Source organism: Ceratotherium simum, chromosome 24 (assembly GCF_057802395.1).
Source record: "Ceratotherium simum simum isolate JZ-2026a chromosome 24, ASM5780239v1, whole genome shotgun sequence".
Lineage (NCBI taxonomy): Eukaryota > Metazoa > Chordata > Mammalia > Perissodactyla > Rhinocerotidae > Ceratotherium > Ceratotherium simum.
In genome coordinates this window covers 35435976-35458358 of record NC_141923.1, presented here as the reverse complement: position 1 = coordinate 35458358, position 22383 = coordinate 35435976, and the positions used below count along the sequence as shown (strand labels likewise).

Sequence of the window (22383 nt, the reverse complement as noted above, 5' to 3'; positions counted from 1 at the left end):
CAAGTGCAACCAGGGTCATTATTGCTGGTCTCTAAACCACTCAGCATACACCTGGTATCCCCAGGCTTTATAGATCAGGGGACTGGTGCTCACTGTGGACCTGGTCGATTACCTCTGCCTCAGGCTCTACGCTGTGCACTTCCTCTCACTTCATCCTCAGACTGGCCCAGGGTGGGAGACGTATCATCCCCCCATTGTAGAGATGACCATGCAGGCCCAGAGAGGTTAGGTTTCCTTCCCAGTGTCCCACAGCAAATAAGCCTCGGAGGCAGGATCACAGCCTCGTTCCTAGGATGCTGTTCTTCAGATGCAAACCTCCCTTATACTCTTTTGATTATTTTGAGGGAAATGCTGCACTTATGTGCTAATTCAGCTTTTTTGTTTTTTAACTGTAAAAGTAATTCATGCTTATAGTCAAAAATACAAAAAGACCAGAAGGGTATAAAATGACAAGTAACATTTTCCCTCTGTCCCCAGTCCTTTGTTTCCCCTCCTCACTGTTCACCGCTGTTCATTGTGAATGTTTCTTGTATATCCAAGGACGGCATTCCATTTTCACTTTATTTAGCCAAGCTGTCATTTGTGGGCAGTTAGGTGATTTTTGGTTTTGAGTTTTTTGTTCTTGTTGCTTTATCAAATAATATTGCAACTAATGACTCCTAAGCAGTGGGTTCGTTAGGTCAACGGTATGCACATTTAAATGTTGACAGATAACAAATTGCTCCCCAAAAAGGCTTTGCCAACTTGTATGAGAGAGTTTGTTTTGCAGCATTCTTGACAATTTGGGATAATATCAAACTTTTAAATAGTGTTAGTGTGATAGAGGAAAATGATGTCTCCCTTTTATCTGCATTCTTAAAATTATGATTGAGATTTCACAGTTTTTCATGGGTTCCTTTCCCTTTCTTTTTCTGTTGACTTCCTGTTCATCTCCTTTGCATATATTTGGATTGTTCATTTTAAATTAGCCTTTTGTACATAAATCATTTGTATAGCAAATCATCCCCCAGTTGGTCTTTTGATTTTAAGGGATTCTTTTTTTTTTTTTGTGGTCATATAGTAATTTATAGTGATAATATATGTTTATTAGTCTTTTCCTTCATGGCTTTTTGGATTTGTATTTTGTTTAGTAAGGCCTTAGCCACTTTAAGAATATTAAAAAAATCTAAAAGAATTAATTTTTTTTCTATCAGGCCACCCCCATCCAGTCTCTTGGTATTTCTTCTCAGGGCTTCTCACCTCCGATTATTCAATAAAGCAGTGACTGCCCTCCCTTTCTTGCAGAAGCAGATGAGAGCTGAGGAAGCAAAAATTGTGCAAGAAAAAGCTGCAAAGATCAAGGAATGGGTGACGCTCAAGTTAGCAGAGGTGAGTCGAAACCTCGTCTTGGGAAGCCTGGGATGGACGCGTGCACGGGGTTGCCCCCTCCCTCAGTGTTTTCCTGCCTCCCTCTGTTTGTGGGGCCTTGACTGACCTTGTTAAGCATTTGCCCTTCCTTCAGCTTAGACGCTGAGACCATCACTTCACCTACCCCTTCCTTTTGTGGTCGGGTTTCCCTAGGGCTCCTTGTTAGCTTTGTGTTGGGGAGAAGGAAGAGTCTCACTTCTCAAGAGTCCCATCCGTTTCCTTCTGAGGAGCACACACAGTCCTTCCCATCCCCCTCTCCCCTTTCTCCTCTGTCCTCTCCATTCTTTTTAAAATTTTAAAAATATACATGATATTTACCATTTTAGCTGTTTTTTAAGTGTACAATTCAGTGGTATTAAGTACAATCACAATGTTGTGCAACCATCACCACTGTTGATTTCCAAAACTTTTCATCACCCCAAATAGAAACTCTGTACCCATTAAACACCAACTGCCCCTTCTTTTTCCCCCACCTGCTGGTACCTTTATTCTACTTTCCAGCTCTGTCCATTCATTTGTGTAGTTTATCCCTTGCTCCAGCTTTATTTAGGAACCTCGAGACTAGAAGCTACGGTGCTACTAGCGAAAAACAAAAAACAGCCTCTTGCTAAACACAAGGACAGGGAATTGAAGTTTGGAAAAGGGCGAGCACTCACCTTTTCTTCCCCTGTTCTGACACAAGTGGGTCTCACCTGTAGGGGGTATCGGCTCATTTTGCCTTCCATCCCCGTCTGTGGATGCATGTTTCAGGTCACCTGCTAGACTACAAGCTCTTGGGAACACAGCTGATGCCTGGTTGACCTCCAAATTCCGCAGCTATAGCCAGACACAGAAGTGCCTACTGTATAATTCCATTTATATAAACCTCAAAAATGGGCAGAACTAAACCAGTGTGTGTAGGGATGCATGCTTAGATGGTAAAACCCAGAAAGCAAGGAAGTGGGTCTCGTGAATTTAGAAGAGTGGTTGCCTTTGTGGGGAGGAGGGACTGTGGTTGGGAAGGGACAAGTCCGGGATATTGGGAGTGCTGGCAAATTTCTATTTCTTAACCTGGGTGATGGTCACAAGAGTATTCATTTCAGAATCATTTGTTAGGCTGTTCATTGATGTGGTATGCAGTTTTCTGTGTGTGTGTGTTATATCTTGCAATTTAAAAAAAAAGGTTTAAAATAACTAGCAAAGAAAGTTCAGGGGCTTATTTTATTCCAATAAAACCAGTTAGCACAGAGGGAGGGAGGAGGTCAGCGCTCCCTGGGAGGGTCAGCACTGGATTGGTGGGGCACCATGCCATGTGTTCTTTTTCAAAGATTTGTTCTTTAAAAAGGATTTTCATCTTATTTTGAATTCTGTGTCTGAACCTGTAGGCTGAGAATTCTAAATCTTCATTTTCCTTTTTTGCCTAGCTTGAGATGGAGAATCAGCACCTGAAAAGCTATAATCAGCGCCTGGTAGAGCAGGTGGGAGCCCTTCAAGATGCGCTAGGAGGTAAGCAGGCTGGGATGTGTGTGCGCGTGTGTGTGCGTGTGTGTGTGCGCGTGCGTCTGAGTTGAGGGAGCTCTCAATATGCCTGTTTTTTCCCCCAATCACAGCTCTTCAGATTTCACCTTCGGCGAAGCTGCTGGTGGCCCCCCAGGGAACCCTAGAGCAGGATTCTGTCCCTTCAGGGCCAGGAACCCAGCTGATGGGGCAGGACAGTGGTCCTCAGGCCCAGGGTGCCCTGAAGGCAGCTATTCCTGCACCTTCTCCAGGTATTCTGCAAAGCAAGGACTCTGTTCCTAAAGCAGGAAGCCTCTTGGAAGATTCTAGTGCCAGCGTGGTCCGTCCTGGGGAAATATCAAAGGCCAAGACCCTTCCACCTCGTCTGGGAAGAGAGGGCTCTCCTGGCCAGCTATGCGTGAAGGCTCACACCCCCAGACATGGTTTGGCTTCCTGGGGTGAGGGCCTGGTCACTGCTCAGGGAGGGATGCTCCCTGGGACAAAGACCTCTGCTAGGGAAGGTGGCCCCGGCAGCAGCCTGACCCTACCCAAGGTGCGGGCTCCAGGCACCCCCCGGGACAGCATCCAGCTGGCCAAGCGGCACCACAGCCAGCCGCAGGTGGGCCCCAGGCGCTTCAACCACGTGGTGAGCATTGAGATCGGGACCCTCTCAGCCCTCCACCCCTCCAGCCTTCCCGGGGTGGAGGCCCAAGCCGAGCTCCAGGAGGACCCAGAGAAGATGGAGATGGAGGAGCAACACCCAGCGGGGAAGATGGAGGAAGGAGAGAGCCCAAAGGCCCCCAGAGCTGAGCTGGAGGAAGTGGATTTGGGGAACAAACCGCCCACACCCCCCCTGCACCGGTTTCCATCCTGGGTAAGAGGCGCCCTGGGGGCTGGGCAAAAGGGCAGAGCTGGCTGTGTGAACACTGTTCATTGAGCACAGCCTCGTGCTGGGCATAAGAAGAGGCTGTCATCATCATGGCCACTCTAGGGGGCAGGTACCACCAAGCTGGCCCAGACCACCCCACTAGTGAGGGGCAGAGCCAGAGTTTGGAATGACTGGACAGTGGCTGGCTGTCATTTCCTGAGAAAGCGCTCACCGTGTGCCACACACCAAGCTGGGTGCGTGGTGCACATTTCTCATTTAGTCTTCATGACTCTGAGGTGGTGCAGTGTGGTGGCTAAGAGCACAGGTCCCAGAGTCAAACCATAGGGTTGAGTTGCTAGCTATGTGACCCAGGGCAAGTTACTGAACCTCTGTGCCTCAGTTTCCCTCTCTGTAAAATGTGGATGATAGTACCTCGTTTCTAGGGTTGTTGTGAGGATTAAATGTGTTAATAGTAATAAGTACTTGCAGTGGTGGTTCACAGTAAGTGCATGTAAGTGTTGGCTATGTTGTTGTTTCTGTTTTCTTTTTTTTTTGTCTGTGTGTGTGTGTGTGTGTGTGTGTGAGGAAGATCAGCCCTGAGCTAACATCCATGCTAATCCTCCTCTTTTTGCTGAGGAAGACCGGCTCTGAGCTAACATCTATCGCCAATCCTCCTCCCTTTTTTTCCCCCAAAGCCCCAGTAGATAGTTGTATGTCATAGTTGCACATTCTTCTAGTTGCTGTATGTGGGACGCGGCCTCAGCATGGCCAGAGAAGTGGTACGTCGGTGCGCGCCCGGGATCCAAACGCAGGCCGCCAGTAGCGGAGTGCGCGCACTTAACCGCTAAGCCACGGGGCCAGCCCTATGTTGTTTTTTCTGAGCCTTAGCTTCCTTACTTGTGATATTGGATAAAATGACATGATGTCTGGTGGAATTGCTTCAGAATCAATGATCTGGGGTGGGGGTACTGATGGAACAAGACTGGCCACGCATTAACCTTTGTAGAGTTGGGTGATGGGTACATGAGGTCATTCTCTGTTCTCTTCTCTCCACTTTTGTGTCTGTTTGACGTTTCCCATGATGAAAAGTTAAAATAAAAGTGGGGAGTGGGGTGGGCATTACTAAGGTTGCCCAGGTCAGTGGTGAGGCTGAGATGAGATAAGGGGGTCGAGTGCTGAGCACAGAGCCAGCCCATGGGCAGGACTCCTTCCCTGTGTGAGGAGTTAGGTGCCGTCCGCTTTTTCAGATTAGGAAGCTGCTGTCCCCATAGACTTAGTTACCTGCCCCAGGTCACATAGTAGGTAGTGGGGGGCCAGGCTCTAACTAGAGGCCCAGCTTCCTCCAGAGCCCGGCTCTGCCCTTCCAGCTGTATTGTCTCTTAGGGGACATCAGAGAGCAGATGTCAGCCTCTTACTCGTGGTCAGACCCCAGGATGCTGCTGTGGTGTGAGGCAGCGCCATGGGGGATGTCTGAGTGTCAGGCTCCTGGCAGCACAGCGAGTGGGGTCTTGGGGCTGGCACCACCCCACACCACTGCCTGGGAGGCCCCACCTTTTCAGCAGCACCTTCCAGGGTCTCCTTTTGAAATGCTGGTAGTCCAGGGAGCCTCATGGGCCACATCCTTAGCAGTGATCGCTGACCAGCGCTGATTGCTGCAGGGAGCTGGATGACAGAGATACAGCCACGCCTGGGAGAGGGCCTGGGGGGAGGGCTAGGAGGTCCCCCAAGACCAGCGAGTCTTCAGGCCATGGGCTGTTGACCTGTCCCTGAAACTCCTGACCCCCAGAAAGGAAAGGTAAGGTAGGGGGGCAGTGGGCAGAGAGGGAACAAAGGGGCAGATGGGGCACAGGTGGAGAGGCTATTGAAAATTGAGGAGGGCCAGGCCGTCAGAACCATCCCTCTTCTTGCTCTTTGTGGTCTTGTAAACCCAGATGCTCTGGAATCCTAAAGCAGAGGTAGGCAGTGAGGGAGCATTCGGCAAGGGATGTGGCAAGAGGGCTCAGCTCCCTCCCGTCCCTGAGACAAGATCCTGTCAGTTTAGGAAACCACAGTGGCCAGAGAGCCCGACCTCGCTTCTCAGGTGGGACCAGCTAGGCAGTACCATGCGGGAAAAATCCAGACTGAGAATTCAGAGAAGGAGATTTCTCAGTCCGAGGGAGTCAGATATACTTATTTGCCAATTTAGAGTTTGCAGAGCCCTTTTTCTGTTGATCCTCAAAATAACCTTGTGAGTTAGGTGTCAGGTAACCTTTTGTAAAACGTTTGTTTTACATATTTGTTTAACCTAAATCCCTCATGCTTCACTTTCATTTCCTCTGTAAAGTTAGAGGCCTGTCCTTGGTTGAATTCCACGACCACTACTGGCAGGAATAATCTTTTTATGCCTAATTTTACTGCTTGGACCCAATTTATCTGCCCTATAAAGCACAGGAATCCCCCTCCCCACCCCATGTCCCTCCTGGAACACCCTTCTTCACTGCGCCTCGACCTCTTACCTCCCGATCGCTCCACTTACCTCAGGATCTCATCCCAGCACTCGCCAGCCCCTCCCTCTCTCCCCCAGGTGCCCAGTGCCACTGCCCCTCGCTGGGGCGACATCCCAATAGCTCCCAGCCCCCAGCCCCCAGCCCCACTGCCTCCCTGAGGCAGGCGACGTTCCCTCATCCTGTGACTCACTTGTCACCTTTGTTTTCCTTTTACCTTGAGTGGATGTGAAGAGATATGGAGGAGCAGAGGTGGGGCCTCGTGGGTCCTTTGGGAGCATCAGAACCATCAGAAAAGGTCCCTAGGCCCTTGGGTTTGCTTCAGACCCAGGGACGCCCTGAGGAGTGAGGGAAGAGTTGAGGGTGGGCGTTCCCCGTCGATGTGTCTTCTACTGCGGCTTTCTGGGGTCTGGGTGAGCCAGACATGCTAGGTTGGCCCTGAAGCCTAACCGAGATGTAACATTATTACTGTGGGAATAAATGTATCCCAGGTCCCAAACAACTGGCTTATAAGAGGGCGTTTCCTTGCTGTGCGGCCCTGACTTCCTCATTGTCACACCCCAACTTCTAGAGGTGGGAGCCTGAGGCCCAGGGGCCTCTACAATGGTAAGATACAGAGAAACAGGTCACTGACCCCTCTCCTCTTGAACTTCCTTGCCCTGAGGGAAGGGTGGCAGCGAGAGAGGGAATGAATATCTGTTGGGCACTGATTATATGCCACTTGTTAAATGTTTACATTAATAATTTCATTTGATTCTCGCAGTATCCTGAAAGGTGAGTATCATTACCTGCCTTTTAGAGCTGAGGCAAATGAGGCCCAGAAGTGATGTAACTTGCCTAAGATTGCCCAGCCAGTAACTGGCTGAGCCTGGATGTAGACCCAGGTCTGCCCACTCCAAAGCCACAAAAGGGGCTCAGGTGAGCTCAGTCCTGGGCTCTGCCCATCCTGGGACCTCTCATTCCAGGAGAGCCGGATCTACGCAGTGGCCACGTCAGGCATGAGGCTCTCGGACGCGTCTCCCAGAAATAACGCCACCTGCTGCAGTGAGTTCCCAGTGAAGTGCCGTGTGGGCAGGGTGGGCGTGCAGGGAGGAGACTCTGAGCAACATCCAGGGCCAAGGTCACCTGGCACCCTGTTCCGTCCCCCAACAGGTGAGGTTCAGGTGAAATTACGCAGCCAGGGCTGCCTTGGAGAGAAAAGAAAGCTGTGCAGTTCAGCTCTTCACCTGCTGGGTGGGAGTGGACATGAGCAGAGTTGTAGCAACTACAGAGCTGGGAGGGACTTGAGAGGCGGGGTCCTCCAGCCCAGCCTCCCTCCTGCTCTGGCTTCCCTTCTGCAGTGCAAGGGCTATGGGTGGGAGGAGCCCCCAGTGGCTTGATTTAGATGAGCGCCCTGAAGGAGCCGCATCCCCACCCACTGGCTCCTGAATCACGGCCCAGCCACAGAAGCCCCCCAGTGATGTGGGAGCCCCATCGTCTCGTGATTTGTAACACATTGGCAAGAGTGGGACTGAAGAAGGCCTTGGCCCCCGTGCTGAGATCTGTCACCCGCTCTGCCTCCCGGGGTGCTCTGCCCGCGTCTCTGTCCCCCCACGCCCCTGCTGAGTTATGCCGCCTGGGTTAATCTCATCCCTCTCCCTGCCCCTCCAGCTTCAAGCCCTCCTGCCCTTGCGTCCCCTGGGCCTTTCTCTGGCCTCGTCTACAAGAACATCACCGTGCCTGTGTACACAGCCCTGAAGGGGGTAAGAAGCTTCTGTCCGAGGAGGGGGCGTCCCCATTCAGAGAGGCCCCTTGTCCATGCAGTGGCTGGAGTGGGGCTCTAGGGTCAGGCTTCTGCACACAGGTGACTCTGAGCAGGGAGCTCAACCCACATATGTCATTTTTATTTTTATTGTTTTATTAGATTTCTGTTATAAATATTCTACATTTATAAAAATTTGAATCAGTATGATTGTGGGCAAAGTAAAAAGTTAAGGGTTAAACCTATGCCTGCTCCATCTCTCCTCCTTATCTTCTCACGTCAGTCCCAGAGGGCAGTGGGGCTCCTTCCAGGACTTTTTGTGTGTATTCAAACATATACTCCTGTAACATCGCTACAGATTTTTAAACAAAAATCAGATATAACTACAACATGATGTTTGCATATACATTTTGTCTCCTTTAGTTATTAGGAGTTTTTTTTGAAGTAATTAGGAACACAGTTTATAAAGTTTTTCTTTATTGAAGTATAGTTGACACGTTATTGGTTTTTGAAATCATAAGAGTAATACTTTGTAAAACTTTTATAGAAGAATAAAAAGCCAAAAGTGAAATTTCTTCTCCCTTTTCCCTAATTCCTAACCCCAGAGGCAACTGTCATTAATGGTTTGGGGTTTATTCTGTAAGGCCCTCTGCTGCAACTATAAAGTCTACAAGTGTTTACAAGTATTCTCTCTGTCTCTGTCGCTGTCTCTCTCACATGCACACGTGCATGCATGCACACACACACGCACACAGAGAGGGTCATGTTATATGTGTCATTCTACACCTTGCCTGTTCGCCCAACCATGTGTCAGGTCTTCCTGCCAATCTTCCACACACAGCTCTGCTTCCCCTTTTAGGGCTGTCCATGACCCCTTGGTGTAGATGCCCCATTAACTACCTTAACCTTTCCTCCACTGATTGACAGTTCAGGTCATGTCTCTATTTTTCTCCATAATAAACGTTGCGATGAACGTTGCTGTGCAAATATATCTCTTTGCAGTTACATATATGCATTTCTGTAGGACACAATTCTAGATGTGGAATTTATGGGTAAATGATATGCATGTTTTAAACTTTGACATTCAGTGCCAAATTATCTTCTAAAAAGGCTTCATCACACTACAGAGTATCCTTTTCTGCACAATTTCACCAACATTGAGATAATCAGTCTTTTTAAATATTTGCTGATGAGATGCTCTCTTGTCGTCTTGTTGTCCTCACACATTTTTAAAGCTCCTATCTCACGCTTGGCCCTTGGCGTGGCTTTCTGGCCCCCTAGTGGCAGGAAGCAGGGGTCACAGCGGTCAGGTGTTCAGCCCCGCTGGGGCAGCTCCTTTCCTTTTGGGACCACAGAAGATGGTGTGTTGGGGAGGGAAGCCCAAAGAGAAGCATGGAGGTGAGGAGAGAGGAGTAAGATCAGGAAGGGATCATTGTTGGGAGCCCCCGCCGGGTGATGGTGTCCATGAGCCCTGGACAGGCTGTGTGGGCCACACCCTGGGTACCCAGAGCTGGAACATAGGGGCAGGTGAGATGGGGCTTGTTTTGCAGCCTGAGCTGCAGTGGGGAAGGGGCTTGTCTTGCAGAGAGCCACACAGATCAGCACTGTGCCCTTCGTGGATGAATCCTCTGAGTCTGATGATGACTGCAGCTCTCAGGCGAGTTTCCGAACTTCAGTCCCCTGCTCTGAGTCCAGGAAAACCAGCGGACTGGGCAGCCCCCGGGCCATCAAGAGAGGTATAGAGAAGGGGAGCATCAGGTGTGTGGGGCAACAAGGGGTCCCTACCTCCTCTCATGGGCAGTCGTACATGGGGGTCCTCGCTTGATCTCCGCCCATGACCCCTCAGCCCCAGACTTGGGGGTCCTAGGTGGGTGAGGAAGGCTCTGCTGCTCCTGGGGTGTGTGAGCTGAGGGCCTGACTCCTCTCCCTTGGTCAGGTGTCTCCGTGTCCTCCCTGAGCTCTGAGGGCGACTACGCCATCCCCCCGGATGCCTGCTCCCTGGACAGTGACTACTCAGAGCCTGAGCACAAACTACAGCGTACTTCGTCCTACTCCACTGATGGGCTGGGGCTGGACGGGGTGAGCTGGGAGCATGGCCCCACACCGACGGGGGCTGAGGTGGGCAGGGTGGGACCAGACCTCCAGCAGAGGCTGCCTGGGGCCCTGAGCACAAGACACAGGTAGCCGCTGTGTGAGATGAGGGGTCCCTGGGATTGGTGAAGGGAGGGAGGGGGCTGGGGGCAGCCACTGATGTGAGGCCATGGGGAGTGGGCTGGGGGTTGTGCAGTTATGGAGTCAGGCACCCACAGACCCCCTGGGGGGAAGGAGGAGGAGCCTACTGAGCTCCTTATCAAACCAGGAAAGGCCAGTTACCGTGAGCCCACTATGGCCCCTCAGCCCCAAGAGGAGTTTTACACGTGTTACCTTGTTTTAGCTCCACGCTAGCCTGGAAGGCTGAGAGCTAACATTTCCTGAGTTCTTACAGTGTGCCAGGCACCATGCCCAGTGCTTTTCATGCACAGTCTCATTCGTCCTCACAATCCTCTCAGGATTATTACCCCATTTTATGGATGAGAAGCCTAAGGCTCAGAGACATGCTGTTACACGCCAGAGCCAGCGGTAAATGCAGCTCTCTCATGCCCCAGCCCTTGCTCCACACCACTGTGCGCCCTGCCTCCATCTCCCCGCTCCATGAACCCCCCGCCCCCGCCTGGCTGATGTGCCCATTGTTCCCCAAACCTCTCTCCCTTCCCTGCTGCCTGGAATGGCCTTCTTCCTCCTCTCAGCTCGTCTTTGAAGGCCAGTCAGGCCCGGCTCTTTCCTGAAGCCCTCCCTGGCCGGCCTCCCGCGTGTAGCCCCTGATCTACCGCCTTCTCGTGGTCAGGTGTTGTCGTCTCCAGCCAGCGTGGGACCCCTTCCATGGCAGGACCACCCATGCTTTATTTAGTCCTCGCTGAACCCTTAGCAGGGCACGGTGCCCTGGAAATACACATAGTTGGTACTCTATTTTTTTTTTAATTGATGACAAAGCAGTGATTCAGCTGGGCCATTTTGGTCTGTGTGACATTCAGGAATACTTACCTGGCAGGGGAGATACCACGATCCCCAGTGATTTCTGCTTTCCGTCCACCCCTCTTCTCCTCTATACTTTCCCACCCATGCAGGAGTCACTGGAGAAGTCGGGCTACCTGCTGAAAATGGGGAGCCGGGTGAAGACGTGGAAGAGGCGCTGGTTTGTCCTGAGACAGGGGCAGATTATGTACTACAAGTCCCCGGTGAGCCGCTCCTCCCTCAGGACTGTCATCTAAAGGACCCCACCCCAGACCCAGCACTGTGAGAGGGGCTGGAAGAGGGGCAGTGTGGCCCATGGCCAGAGGGCAAAGGTCTGGCAGGTGGGGGGAGGCAGCCTGGCTGGGCACCCCGGGGACCATGGGCACCCGAGAGTCACACACGGGGACCATGAGGCTGGTCTCTGGTTCTCACAGTGAAATCAGGCACTAGGCAGTCAAAGGCACTTCTAGACGAGTTGGCTTGGTGATTCCCTCTTCCTTCAGAAGCTGAGTTCTTCTTATGCCTGGTCCTATAAAAGAACTGTTCCCAAGCTGCCCTCATATTATCTGATTGTTTTATTTTATTATTATTATTTTTTTAAATACTACCTCCCCTACTTTTTTTTTTTTTCTCCCCCCAAAGCCCCAGTACATAGTTGTATGTCATAGCTGCACCTCCTTCTAGTTGCTGTATGTGGGACGCGGCCTCAGCATGGCTGGAGAAGCAGTGCGTGGGTGCGCACCCGGGATCCGAACCCGGGCCGCCAGCAGCGGAGCGCACGCACTTAACTGCTAAGCCACGGGGCCAGCCCTATCTGATTGTTTTAACAGGCGAACCCATTGCCTCCTCTGCCTCCTTTCTGGACTGTTTGGAATTAGGGAGCCTTGGATGTTGGGACCTAGTTTGACAGGACCTCCCTGGAGAACCAATGTTAATGTTTTAAAGAGAACAAAAAGGCCTGTCTCTTGTGCAACTCCAGTTGATTGATTGTGGCTGTCTAGAACAACGTGTTAAGGATTTTGGGCCTGTATCGGTCAGTGAGCAGGCATGCTCTGATTGATTAGTAATGTCTGCAGTGGTACTGGAAAGGCTAATGGTGATATATATGCCACTGATTTGCCAAGTTGGTATAAAGGATGTAGTAGAAAGAATTTAAGGGCTTTATGGATCAGTAATAACCTGATGTCTTCTGACTCAATTTTAAAGGCTCAGTCTGTCCTTTTTGAGGCCTGGGTCAGACAGACCCATGTCTCTAATCATTGCTCCATCTAGCCTGAACCAGGATCCAGAACAAGTTACCCATCATACCATAGCCCAGGAAAGCTTGGCGTTTCCCCTTTGCCTGTGACCTGGAATAACATATGAGGATAATTGATGTGCTTTTTAAGGCTCCAACCTCTTCCCGTTCCTTTCTTTACAGAGTGATGTCATCCGGAAGCCTCAAGGTCAAGTGGAACTGAACTCCCGTTGCCAGATTGTTCGAGGGGAGGGTGCACAGACATTCCAGGTGAGCGTGCTCCTAGCAGCTAGTATTTTAGACAGAAGAGGTGCTAGGTTTGGATATGGCTGTGATGGAGGCAAAGATGCGGCAAAATGGGTGTATTGTGTGAAAGACATTACATCAACATGTGGATGTGATCCTAATTCGTGGGTACAGGAAAGGAAGAGGAGACCCTGTGAGAAATAGGGTGAAGGTAGGAGAGACCAGGAGAAGAAGAGGAGGAGGAGAAGAAGGGAGGGAGTACTTGGGGGAAGAAGGAAGGCTTCAGGGGGTCAGGAGTTTGAGCCAGGTCCCTATTATTCGATCCTTCCATCTCCCCGCCCCTGGCCCCTAATCCCTCACTCCTCCACAGCTCATCTCTGAGAAGAAAACCTATTACCTGACGGCTGATTCACCGAGCCTGCTGGAGGAGTGGATCCGAGTACTACAGAGCCTGCTAAAGGTCCAGGCCATTGGGCCTCCAGCCCTGCCTCAGGGTGGCACCAAGCCCACCGTGAAGGGCTGGCTGACCAAGGTATGGGTGGGGCTGGTAGGGGAGAATGTGGCCTCCTGAGAGTCGGGGGAGCCAGGAGCAGGAGTGCCAAGGGGTGATGGGTCCGCTCCTTGCACACAGCTCCTTTCTCCAGGAATTTCTTCCCAGTGATTAACTGGTTGGCCTCAAGCATGGTCTAACCACATAGGTGATGGTGAATGATTCTGTGGAAACAGGGATCAGGGTTGTTAGAACAACATCTCTTCTCAAGACAGAGGAGGGAAGGGAATGTCTTGTGCCCATTTTGAGGTCATTAGGCGTTGCTCCCCACCCCTACCCGTACCCACCATGCCTCAGTATGAATAGTGGGAGGTTGCTACCTAGACAAGGTAGGCGTGGCCATTCAAACACTTCCAATATCCCAGGCCTGCCCTAAAGACATTTTAGTTAGGGCTCTTCTGGTTGCCAGGAGCAAAGAAGCACTTGTTAACCCCAAGAAAAGGAAAGTTAGCAAGGGAGCACACGAAGTAGGCCAGAACGCCATCAGGAAGCAAAGCTGCTAGTATGAGCAAGCTTAGTGCTCAAGGGCTCTGTCTGCCTCTGCTTCCCCACTCAGTCTGTGTTACGTCAGTCCCCTCTGCGTGTGCACTTGCTGTTCGCTTGTGATTTACCCTCGTCCACCATGGCCCTTCCCTCCCTCTCGGCATCCTTACAACTCTAGCCTCCACGGACTAGCAGGTTCTTCCCATGTTCACGTCCCTGGGACAGGACATCTGATTGGCCTGGTTAATCTTTTAATGGCAGGTGGCACAAGGATGGATGGGTATCACATAGTACCTAGGGTGGCCCCTCACTGTGAAAGGGCTGGTTCCCTTAGTAGGGAGTCTGGGTGGCATTTCCACCAGAACCTGGGTTTGACCAAGGGTTTTGACATCTGCCTTTCTGTGGCTTCTCTTTGCCAGTGTTGGATTTACTTCTGGGGTCACCTGGTTCTAATATTGCTGGTTCATTTCTGTCTTACAGGTAAAGCATGGCCACTCCAAGCTGGTCTGGTGTGCTCTTGTTGGGAGAACCTTCTACTACTATCGGAGCCATGAGGACAAGGTACGTCCTGGCCTCCCAAAAGCACCCACTCTCTGCTTCCTCCAGACCTCATTCCTGTGGCTCCACGTCATGATGAAAGGCCCCAGCTTAACCCTCTACCCAACCTGACCCCACAACATATACAAAGGAAGCTGACTGGATCCCTCCAGAGTGCATGGTCAGCGTGTATGTACGTTCTGCCTATGTGGTCTGTCTGTGCTTCTCCAAGCAAGCCTCAGCCAGGGAGCTGTAGTTTCCCCCTCCCCATCCTGTCACCTGTCCACGTCCATGAACTCAGCCGTAAAGGGCCTGAGGGTCAGAGAGAGGAGACTCCCCTGTCCCCTGCTGGCTCCCATTCACGGAAGGCTTGTGTCCACAGCGACCCCTGGGCCGTCTGCCTGTGCGGGACTCGCGCATAGAGGAAGTAGATCGATCCTGTGACTCAGACGAGGACTATGAGGCTGGAGGAACTGGGCGGTTGCTTTCCTCCCACTGTACCCTGGTGATCCACCCCCCGGAGCACAGCCCCACCTACCTCCTCATTGGCACCAAGCATGAAAAGGTAAGGGAGGGCGCGGGGCCCCATGGCCAAGCTTGGACCTGTGGTTCTGATCCTCCCTTCTTTGTTTCCCTCCAGTTTCTCAAAATTCAAGTTTGTTTCCCTCCTGGACATTTTGGCAACCAGTATTCCCTGATTGGGAATATTCCTTATATTGAATTCACTTCCAGTGACCAACATCTCTTCACTGGGGCCATAGCATAGAACCACAGGCTTAGAAACTTGGGTTCATGTTCACCTGATCCTGAGTCTTTCCTCTTAGAGACTGGTGGCCTTGACTTTTATCAGCCAAACCAGCTTGCCCCCACCCTGGGCTCAGCCCCTTCAAGGAAGCTTCCTTGGAGCTCTTGCCTCCATTCTCCCCACCCAGCCCCATCAGATGGCCTTCCATCCTCTTCCAGGATACGTGGCTTTACCACCTCACGGTGGCTGCCGGTGGCAGCAGTGCCAAGGTGGGCACTGCCTATGAGCAGCTCATTGGAAAACTGATGGATGGTGAGGGAGACCCAGGTAACGCAAAGGTGGCCATCACTGCTTGGGTTGGAGGGTGGTGGCTGGGTAATTGTTGGTCAAGAACCCAAAGAAAGCACAACTGTACCCTGAAGCTGTTTTAAAACTAAGCGACAGAAGGGCATTCCCAGCCCAGGCTGCAAGGCCCCTGTCTCTGGTGAGGGTAATGAGGTGACCAGTCTGTCTGGAGAGTTTATCTGGGAAGCAGACTTTCCAGAGACCTGGGTCAATGTTTTACTTTGTTCGACTTGCAGCTTTGTTGGCTGGGCAGAGGGTTGAGGAAAGGAAGCAGCTGGTTAATCTCTAGTTCGAGTTTGTTAATCAATAAATGAAGCCTAAATTGGGATCAGGCCAACCTAAGCCTGAGGCATTTGGGGTCTTTATTTTGCTACTGATTCTCAGGACCCTGAGGAACTAACAGCACACACCACACACAACCCTCTCCTGCTGCTCTGCAGCTTGTTTATTTCAGGGTAGTACCCACGGTCCTCCATCCAGACCTTCCCTGTACACACATGCTTGCACTCAGATGCCCACAGCCTTGCACACTCACCCCTTTGCTGCCCCACGAGCAAAGCAGTAGGCGCCTTCATGTAAGCCATGCGTGTGAGTGTGCTAAATGCAGTGCACAACTGCATACCCTACACTGTGGATATAAACCCAGCACAACCCACATATCCAGGACAGTTAAACCCTTGTCTTCCCCACAGATCAAAGTGGGGGCGGGTGGGAGGCGAGGTCTCTCCTCAGTGCTCACTGCCACCTCTCTGGTGCTGTGCTCTGGGCAGACTCCCCCCTCTGGAGGCACCCCATGCTGTGCTACAGCAAAGACGGGCTGTACACCTCCCTCACCACCCTGCCCTCCGAGGCCCTGCAGACGGAGGCCCTCAAGCTCTTCAAGGTAAAGTGGGAGCAGAGCCCAGGCCCACCTACTGAGGGCGCCCTCGCCATGTGCCCAGACTCTGCGTGGAGCAGTTCTGCCCACCATGGTGGTACCCAGGTGGAAGAGACCCATGCAGTTAGGGGGAAACCCACAGAGGGATCTGAAGAGGAAGGGAAGGAGACTCCCACAGGGTCCCTAACACATCCTTGATGGCAGGGACGCCAGAAGCTCAGACTTCATTCACGAGCCCTTGGGAAACTCCAGTGACTCTCCTTGCGGAGCCCCCCTCCTCCTGTAGCGAACAGCAAGAAAGGCCAGGTTTATGTTGCTTCTGGACCTGAGAGATTCTGACCTATTTCAGAATGTTCTTTGTGCCCGTCTGAATATTCAGTTTTTTTAAAAAAATGAAAATGTCTTGCTTATGTAATGGAAACATTTAAGACAAGATTCTATCCCAAAGTAGCCTTCTCAGCAAGCATGGATGCTCTCAAACAATGACGATGCTCCCTCTTAGAAAGGGCTGCCTGGGGTGAACTGGAGCCTCCCCGAGCCCTGGGGGGGGGCCCAGTCTGTCCACTGTCACAGAGGATGATAACGAAGGGACTGTGCCCACCGTCATTTCCCTGCCAGTCGTGCCAGCTCTTCATCAATGTGCCTGTGGAAGCCGCCTCGGTGGACTACCACGTGTCCCTGGCCCAGACAGCGCTGCAGGTCTGCCTCGTTCACCCTGAGCTGCAGAGTGAGATCTACTGCCAACTCATGAAGCAGACCAGCTGCCGCCCACCTCAGAAGTACTCCCTCATGCAGGTGGACATCCCCAGGGCGGAACAGCTGACAGGAGCCATTGGCAGGGGCTGCCCGGGATGAGGGAAAGGTGGAAGGAGGTGATCGGGCAGGTATCCTGTGAGCCGGGTAGCCGGTGGGTAGCCTCAGTGTTCAAAGCTGCCTCAGTGCAGCTGCCCTCTCTGTTCCCCTTCTGGATGTGTGTGCACAGCCAGATTGTGTGACTGCTACTCTGGCTAAAGCCTGACCAAGTTGGCCACGCCAGTACCCACAGAAGGTTCAGGGCTCTGGTTTGGAGAAAGAAGGCTGAAGGCTCTGTTGCTCAGGACTGTGAGGGCCAGTGGCTGCAGACCCAGCACTCACCCCACGCTCCTTGTTCCCTGGCAGTGCTGGCAGCTCCTGGCTCTATGCGCCCCACTTTTCCTGCCTCAGCACCACTTCCTCTGGTACGTCAAACAGCAGCTCCAGCGCCATGCAGATCCCAGGTGAGTGAGCATCACTTCCTCTGCTCCTCCAGCACTACCCGGTGTGGCATGATTGAGAGGGACGCAGGGGGGACTAGGATGGATCTGATCACCCCTGCCCTCTGAGATGTGCTCTCTGGTCACAGAGACCTCACCCATCACTGTGTTCACAAATGGGCACATGGAGATGTGGGCATGCCTGGGCTTCACTGCACACCAGTCCTCGTATACATGGATGTTTTGTGGGGGCTCTGATGTGAAGCTAGAATGCCCCCAAATTGTCCCCAAGTTTTCTTCTCTGTTGCTTTTCTGGCTTCTGGAGAAAATATCCATGCCAGCAACCTGCAGCATGTAAGACCTGAATGACAAATTAACACCCCAGACCCAAGTCTTCATGGCTTTTTTCACAGTCTGCCCAGCTGCAGGTTTGTCCTGGCTGGTCTGGGTAGGGAGCAGGGTGTCAGGGTGCAGGGATGAGTGGATTCCCTAGTAGTCCCTTTTTCCTTCACCTGTCTTTTTAGAAATGAAACCGGCCAGTATGCCACCTACTGCCAGCGGGCAGTGGAGCGGACCCTGCAGACTGGGGAGCGGGAAGCCAGGCCATCACGCATGGAAGTCGTGTCCATCTTGCTGCGTAACCCCTTCCACCACTCCTTGCCCTTCAGTATCCCCGTGCACTTCACCAATGGGACTTACCAGGTGAGGAGGCTGGGCATGCTGCCTGTCCTGAGTCTTCTCATATCACTATCCTAGAGAATACCTTTGAGCCACGTGGGTGCTAAGCCTCCTTAGGCTTGGCAGATTCTTAATAGGCAAACTAGCAAAAGGAAAGGCCTGGGATTTGGGGGTGGAATTGAGGCCATTAGCACTAGTGTAGAGGGAGAAGGGAGCTTGAATCACAAAAGTGCTTCCCTGTCTGGTGCCTGGGAAATAGTTCTTTTGAACCCACTGCAAGAATAGGGAAGCTGAGACACTGACCAAGAAAGTGGCATGAGAAAGGGCCTCCAAAAGAGTGACAGAAAAGGAGGAGCAGAGCTTATGTCTGACCCCAGCTTACAGTTTGCAGGCTCATCCTATATGCGCTCACTCTCTGCATGTGAATACGGAAACCAACTTTCTTTGGCTTTTGCATTTGCCCTTGCTCCTTTCAGCCAAGTTTTTCCACCTCCTGGACTCAGACTCCCCCATTAGTCCTAGTGAGCCCCTCTCAGGAAGCGCCCTCTGGGACTAACGCCTCTCCCCTGCAGGTGGTTGGTTTTGACGGCTCCTCCACAGTTGATGAGTTCCTCCAGCGGCTGAACCAGGAGACAGGGATGAGAAAGTCATCCCATTCTGGCTTTGCCCTCTTCACGGATGATCCTTCTGGCAGGGACCTGGAACACTGCCTGCAGGGGAGCGTCAAGGTGATGGCCTCCCTGCTAAGCCAGCTGAGCACCTCCTGAGCCACCTCTGGGCTTCAGGATTTTGATGGTGGGGAAAGAGCCCGTCTGGCAGGTGCTTGTCTGTTCCACAGCCTGTTTGGTGCTGAGCCTAAGGTGCTCCCCTGGCCAGCGTTTCTGTGCCATCCGAAAATGCACCCGTACGGGCAGAGAAAAGTTGTTTGTGCCTTTGTCTCTGGAGAGAAGATCCCCATATCCCTCCCTCGAGTGGCTGTGCAGCATCCAGGGGAAAGCTGCTTCTCAGCTCGGTGTTGGAGGGACAGGGAGGCACTTCTCAGCAGCAGCCCCAACTGAGCCTGCTGCTGTATACACATGCACAGGCGGACAACTGTATGCCCAGACCCGCGGGACGTCGTCTTGTACACTGGCACCTGTTTTACCCTGTATGCTGTGCTTACAGGGTCAACCACATTTTAAGGAGGTAGATCCTTATGGTACCTCTGCAAGTAAGGGCCTTGAAAGGGATTTAAGGCCTGTCTTGCACATATGTGGTCTGGGATTAGGGCCCCAGTGATGCTGAGTGTTTGTGGGAACGTGCTGCAGCCCTTGATGAGCGTGAGTGTTTTGGCTCCAGTGTCTGCTTTCTTCATGGCAACAGGACAAAGGCTTCTATAGTCTTTTACCATTGCCTGGAAAAACTATGCCGCATTTCCTCTTTGTAAATGTCAGGTGTCTATAAGTCTTTGGTACACAGTAGACCTCTGGGTCTATTTGTTGAGGAGGAGAATAGCGGTCAGGGGAATGGAAATGGAGCCGGTGATATGAGGCCATGGTTTTTGACTGAGGCCTGCCTAGCCTCTGGGGAGGCCCCTTCAGATGTCAGGGCCAGCGGGGGCAGCGTTCTATGCTCTGCCACTCACTCCATGCCCAGGCTACACCTCTCCACCTGTCTATGAGGGAGTTGTAGGGACCTTGGGTCCCGGCAGCATGAGGCCCTACAGGTCAGCCTCCTGACGGATGAGTCACTCAGCTCTGCCCTGCTGCTCTGCCAGAGTCCAGCCCTGGCTGGACATTGTTCCTCTCATCAGGGGTTTTTCTGACTTTCCTCTTTTGCCTCTTCAAGATCTGCGATGCCATCTCCAAGTGGGAACAAACCCTGAAGGAGCTGCACTCTGGAAAGTCTGAGGGTGGCACACGTGTTGTGAAGCTGATGTACAAAAACAGGTCCTGAGCACTGCCCGAGGGTGGGGCCAAGCATGAGGGCTGCTACTGGAGTGCCATCTGTCATTTCCCCAACTGAATGGCCTGTCCTGGACAGGCAGGGGGGTCCACAGATATAACACTGCATGGTGGTCATTAGTTGGGAGCACAGGCTGGCTCTGCTGATCCTCTGTGAGACCCTGGGCAGCTCAGGCTCTCAGTCTGTGTACTGCGGGTACGCACACGTGTACACACACACACACACACACACACACACCTGCTAAGAAAACGGACCAATCTCATGGGATGGCTGCATGTGTTAACGTTAGGAGAGTGAAATTTTGTATGAGCACTAGATATTTAAGGCTAAAGAATAAATAGCTCCTATACCAATTCCAGGAAATACAGTAGACATCCTGACTTTTTATAAATTTGAGTAAGAAAATTCCATTCCACATATGTCCCCAAGCTAATCGTTTCCATTAGTCTCTTGGAACCTTAACTCATCCAGTTCCCTATTAAGCTGTGATTCCGGTACCAGATTCCGCTCACCAAATCCCATAAGTGTAATGGTATATTCAGAATTAACCACGTGCTGCTTGTGCTGTGAGAACTGATGGCCCTGTATCTGCTCTGTGTCATGCTTGGTTAAATTCTTCTGGAGGCAAAAGAAAATAGGCTCACAAATGGTATAAAGAGTAGAATCTTTCTCTGGAAATCAAGATAAACAGATGCAGAGATGGCCTCATCCGTTTGGGATCCACAGCTGAGTCCTGGCTTCTCATTCTCTTCCCTGTAGGCTGTACTTTCGGAGTCAAGTCAAAGGGGAGACAGAGAGAGAGCGGCTGCTGCTCGCCTCCCAAACTAGTGGAGAGATAGTGGCGGGGAGGTTTCCTGTCAACAAGGAACTGGCTCTTGAGATGGCTGCCCTAATGGCCCAGGTAAGGTTCTGCTCAGGAATCAGGAAGGTCAAGATACCACCTTTGGACTCACAGGTGGAATGCACCATGCAGCCTGAAACAGAGATTCTGCAGATCCTGTGGTGCACGAGGAGAGGGTGGCCTTGTGGTTCCTGGCTGTGGAGAGAAGCCGACTCCTTACCCAGCAGAGCTCCTCACTGCAGATATAGGCTACGTGCAGAACTCCGGACTTGGGGTCCAGGGACCTGGGTTTGAGTCCTGTCCGCCTTCCTGCTGTGAGATCTTGGCCAAGTCACTTCACTTGTCTGTGCTTTAGTCTCCTTTTCTGTATACTGAATACAAAAATGCCTTCCTGCCTGCCCCCACAGGGTTGTACTAAGTATGCTACTTAAATGATGTATATTACATAATGTTGTGGTAAACTTTGTACTTATAACCAACAAACATAATATTATAAGTACAATTAGGAAGAGGAACATGCATTCAGATTTCGACTCTTCTCCCTCTGACCTTTAGGAGGCCATCTTGCCAAAGGTATCTGGGATACCTTCATGGTTCCCATGAGAAAGAGTCTGGATCTACATGCTGAAGAGGAAGGGGAAATGATAATTGTTTTGTTTTATAATTTTATTTATTTATTTTTTTCCCCCCAAAGCCCCAGTAGATAGTTGTATGTCATAGCTGCACGTCCTTCTAGTTGCTGTATGTGGGACGCGGCCTCAGCATGGCCGGAAAAGCAGTGCGTCGGTGCGCGCCCTGGATCCGAACCCGAGCTGCCAGCAGCGGAGCACGCACACTTAACCGCTAAGCCACGGGGCCAGCCCGGAAATGATAATTGTTGATCTTTATAATAATAAACATTTGTTGAATACTGTATAGAGGGCCCTCTGCTAAACATTTTATGTGTATTATCCTAGTTAGTTCTCATTCCCACTCAATAGATGAGGAAATTGAAGCTCAGGGAGGTTAAGTAACTTGATCAGGATTACAAGGCTGGTAGTAGAGCTGGGTTTGAGCTGGGTGTCTGTCTCCACAGCCCCTATTTGGAACACTCTGCATACTCTAGGATCTATAGCATCTTCAGTCCTGTATCTCATATTTTTGGATCAGAAGCCAGAATTTCCACAGTTTTCCCTTGTCTGCCACTGATTAACTGTGTCCTTGGATAAGGCACTTAACCTCAGCTGCAAAGCGAAAGTTGGTCTAGACAGTCTAATATTCTAGGACCCTAAGGTTGTTTCTCTAGCATCTATAAAACTTGAGATAAAGAGTCTGTTCACAAGAAGTGTTTTTCACATCCATTCACACCACCCCAATAAAGTAATGATTTATTTCCCCTCTCCAACTGCCCCACCCCACCCCATACACCTCCAGATTCTTGACTGGTCCCTCCATGTGCTTCTACCACAGGTAGAGTACGGGGACTTGGAGAGGCCCATCCCACCAGGCCCTGGGGGCACACCCCCTGCCAAGGCTCAGCATCACCTCCAGCAGGTCCTAGACAGGTTCTACCCAAGGCGCTACAGACATGAGGCACCCCCTGAACAGCTGAGGTAGGCTGCAGGGTCTTGGGGGAGTTGCTGTTGGGGAGGCACAGGCTGCA

General features: G+C 51.6%; 1 protein-coding gene across 4 annotated transcripts in view; it reads left to right on the top strand.

Moving 5' to 3' along the window:
- Nucleotides 1-22383, top strand: part of PLEKHH1 (pleckstrin homology, MyTH4 and FERM domain containing H1) — a 54963-nt gene that overhangs the window by 22775 nt on the left and 9805 nt on the right. For 3 of the 4 annotated variants that reach the window (XM_014784324.2, XM_087448340.1, XM_087448342.1), the window contains exons 5-25: nt 1285-1368; nt 2811-2892; nt 2997-3757; nt 7200-7278; nt 7885-7976; nt 9561-9711; nt 9912-10054; nt 11140-11250; nt 12447-12533; nt 12880-13041; nt 14023-14103; nt 14462-14644; nt 15043-15151; nt 15940-16052; nt 16665-16841; nt 17205-17302; nt 17803-17980; nt 18529-18684; nt 19784-19884; nt 20660-20801; nt 22191-22333. In XM_014784324.2, coding sequence (XP_014639810.2) covers nt 1285-1368; nt 2811-2892; nt 2997-3757; nt 7200-7278; nt 7885-7976; nt 9561-9711; nt 9912-10054; nt 11140-11250; nt 12447-12533; nt 12880-13041; nt 14023-14103; nt 14462-14644; nt 15043-15151; nt 15940-16052; nt 16665-16841; nt 17205-17302; nt 17803-17980; nt 18529-18684; nt 19784-19884; nt 20660-20801; nt 22191-22333 — 3233 coding nt within the window. The remainder of the gene's footprint in view (nt 1-1284; nt 1369-2810; nt 2893-2996; nt 3758-7199; nt 7279-7884; nt 7977-9560; nt 9712-9911; nt 10055-11139; nt 11251-12446; nt 12534-12879; nt 13042-14022; nt 14104-14461; nt 14645-15042; nt 15152-15939; nt 16053-16664; nt 16842-17204; nt 17303-17802; nt 17981-18528; nt 18685-19783; nt 19885-20659; nt 20802-22190; nt 22334-22383) is intronic. The other variant, XM_087448341.1, reaches the window with a different exon arrangement.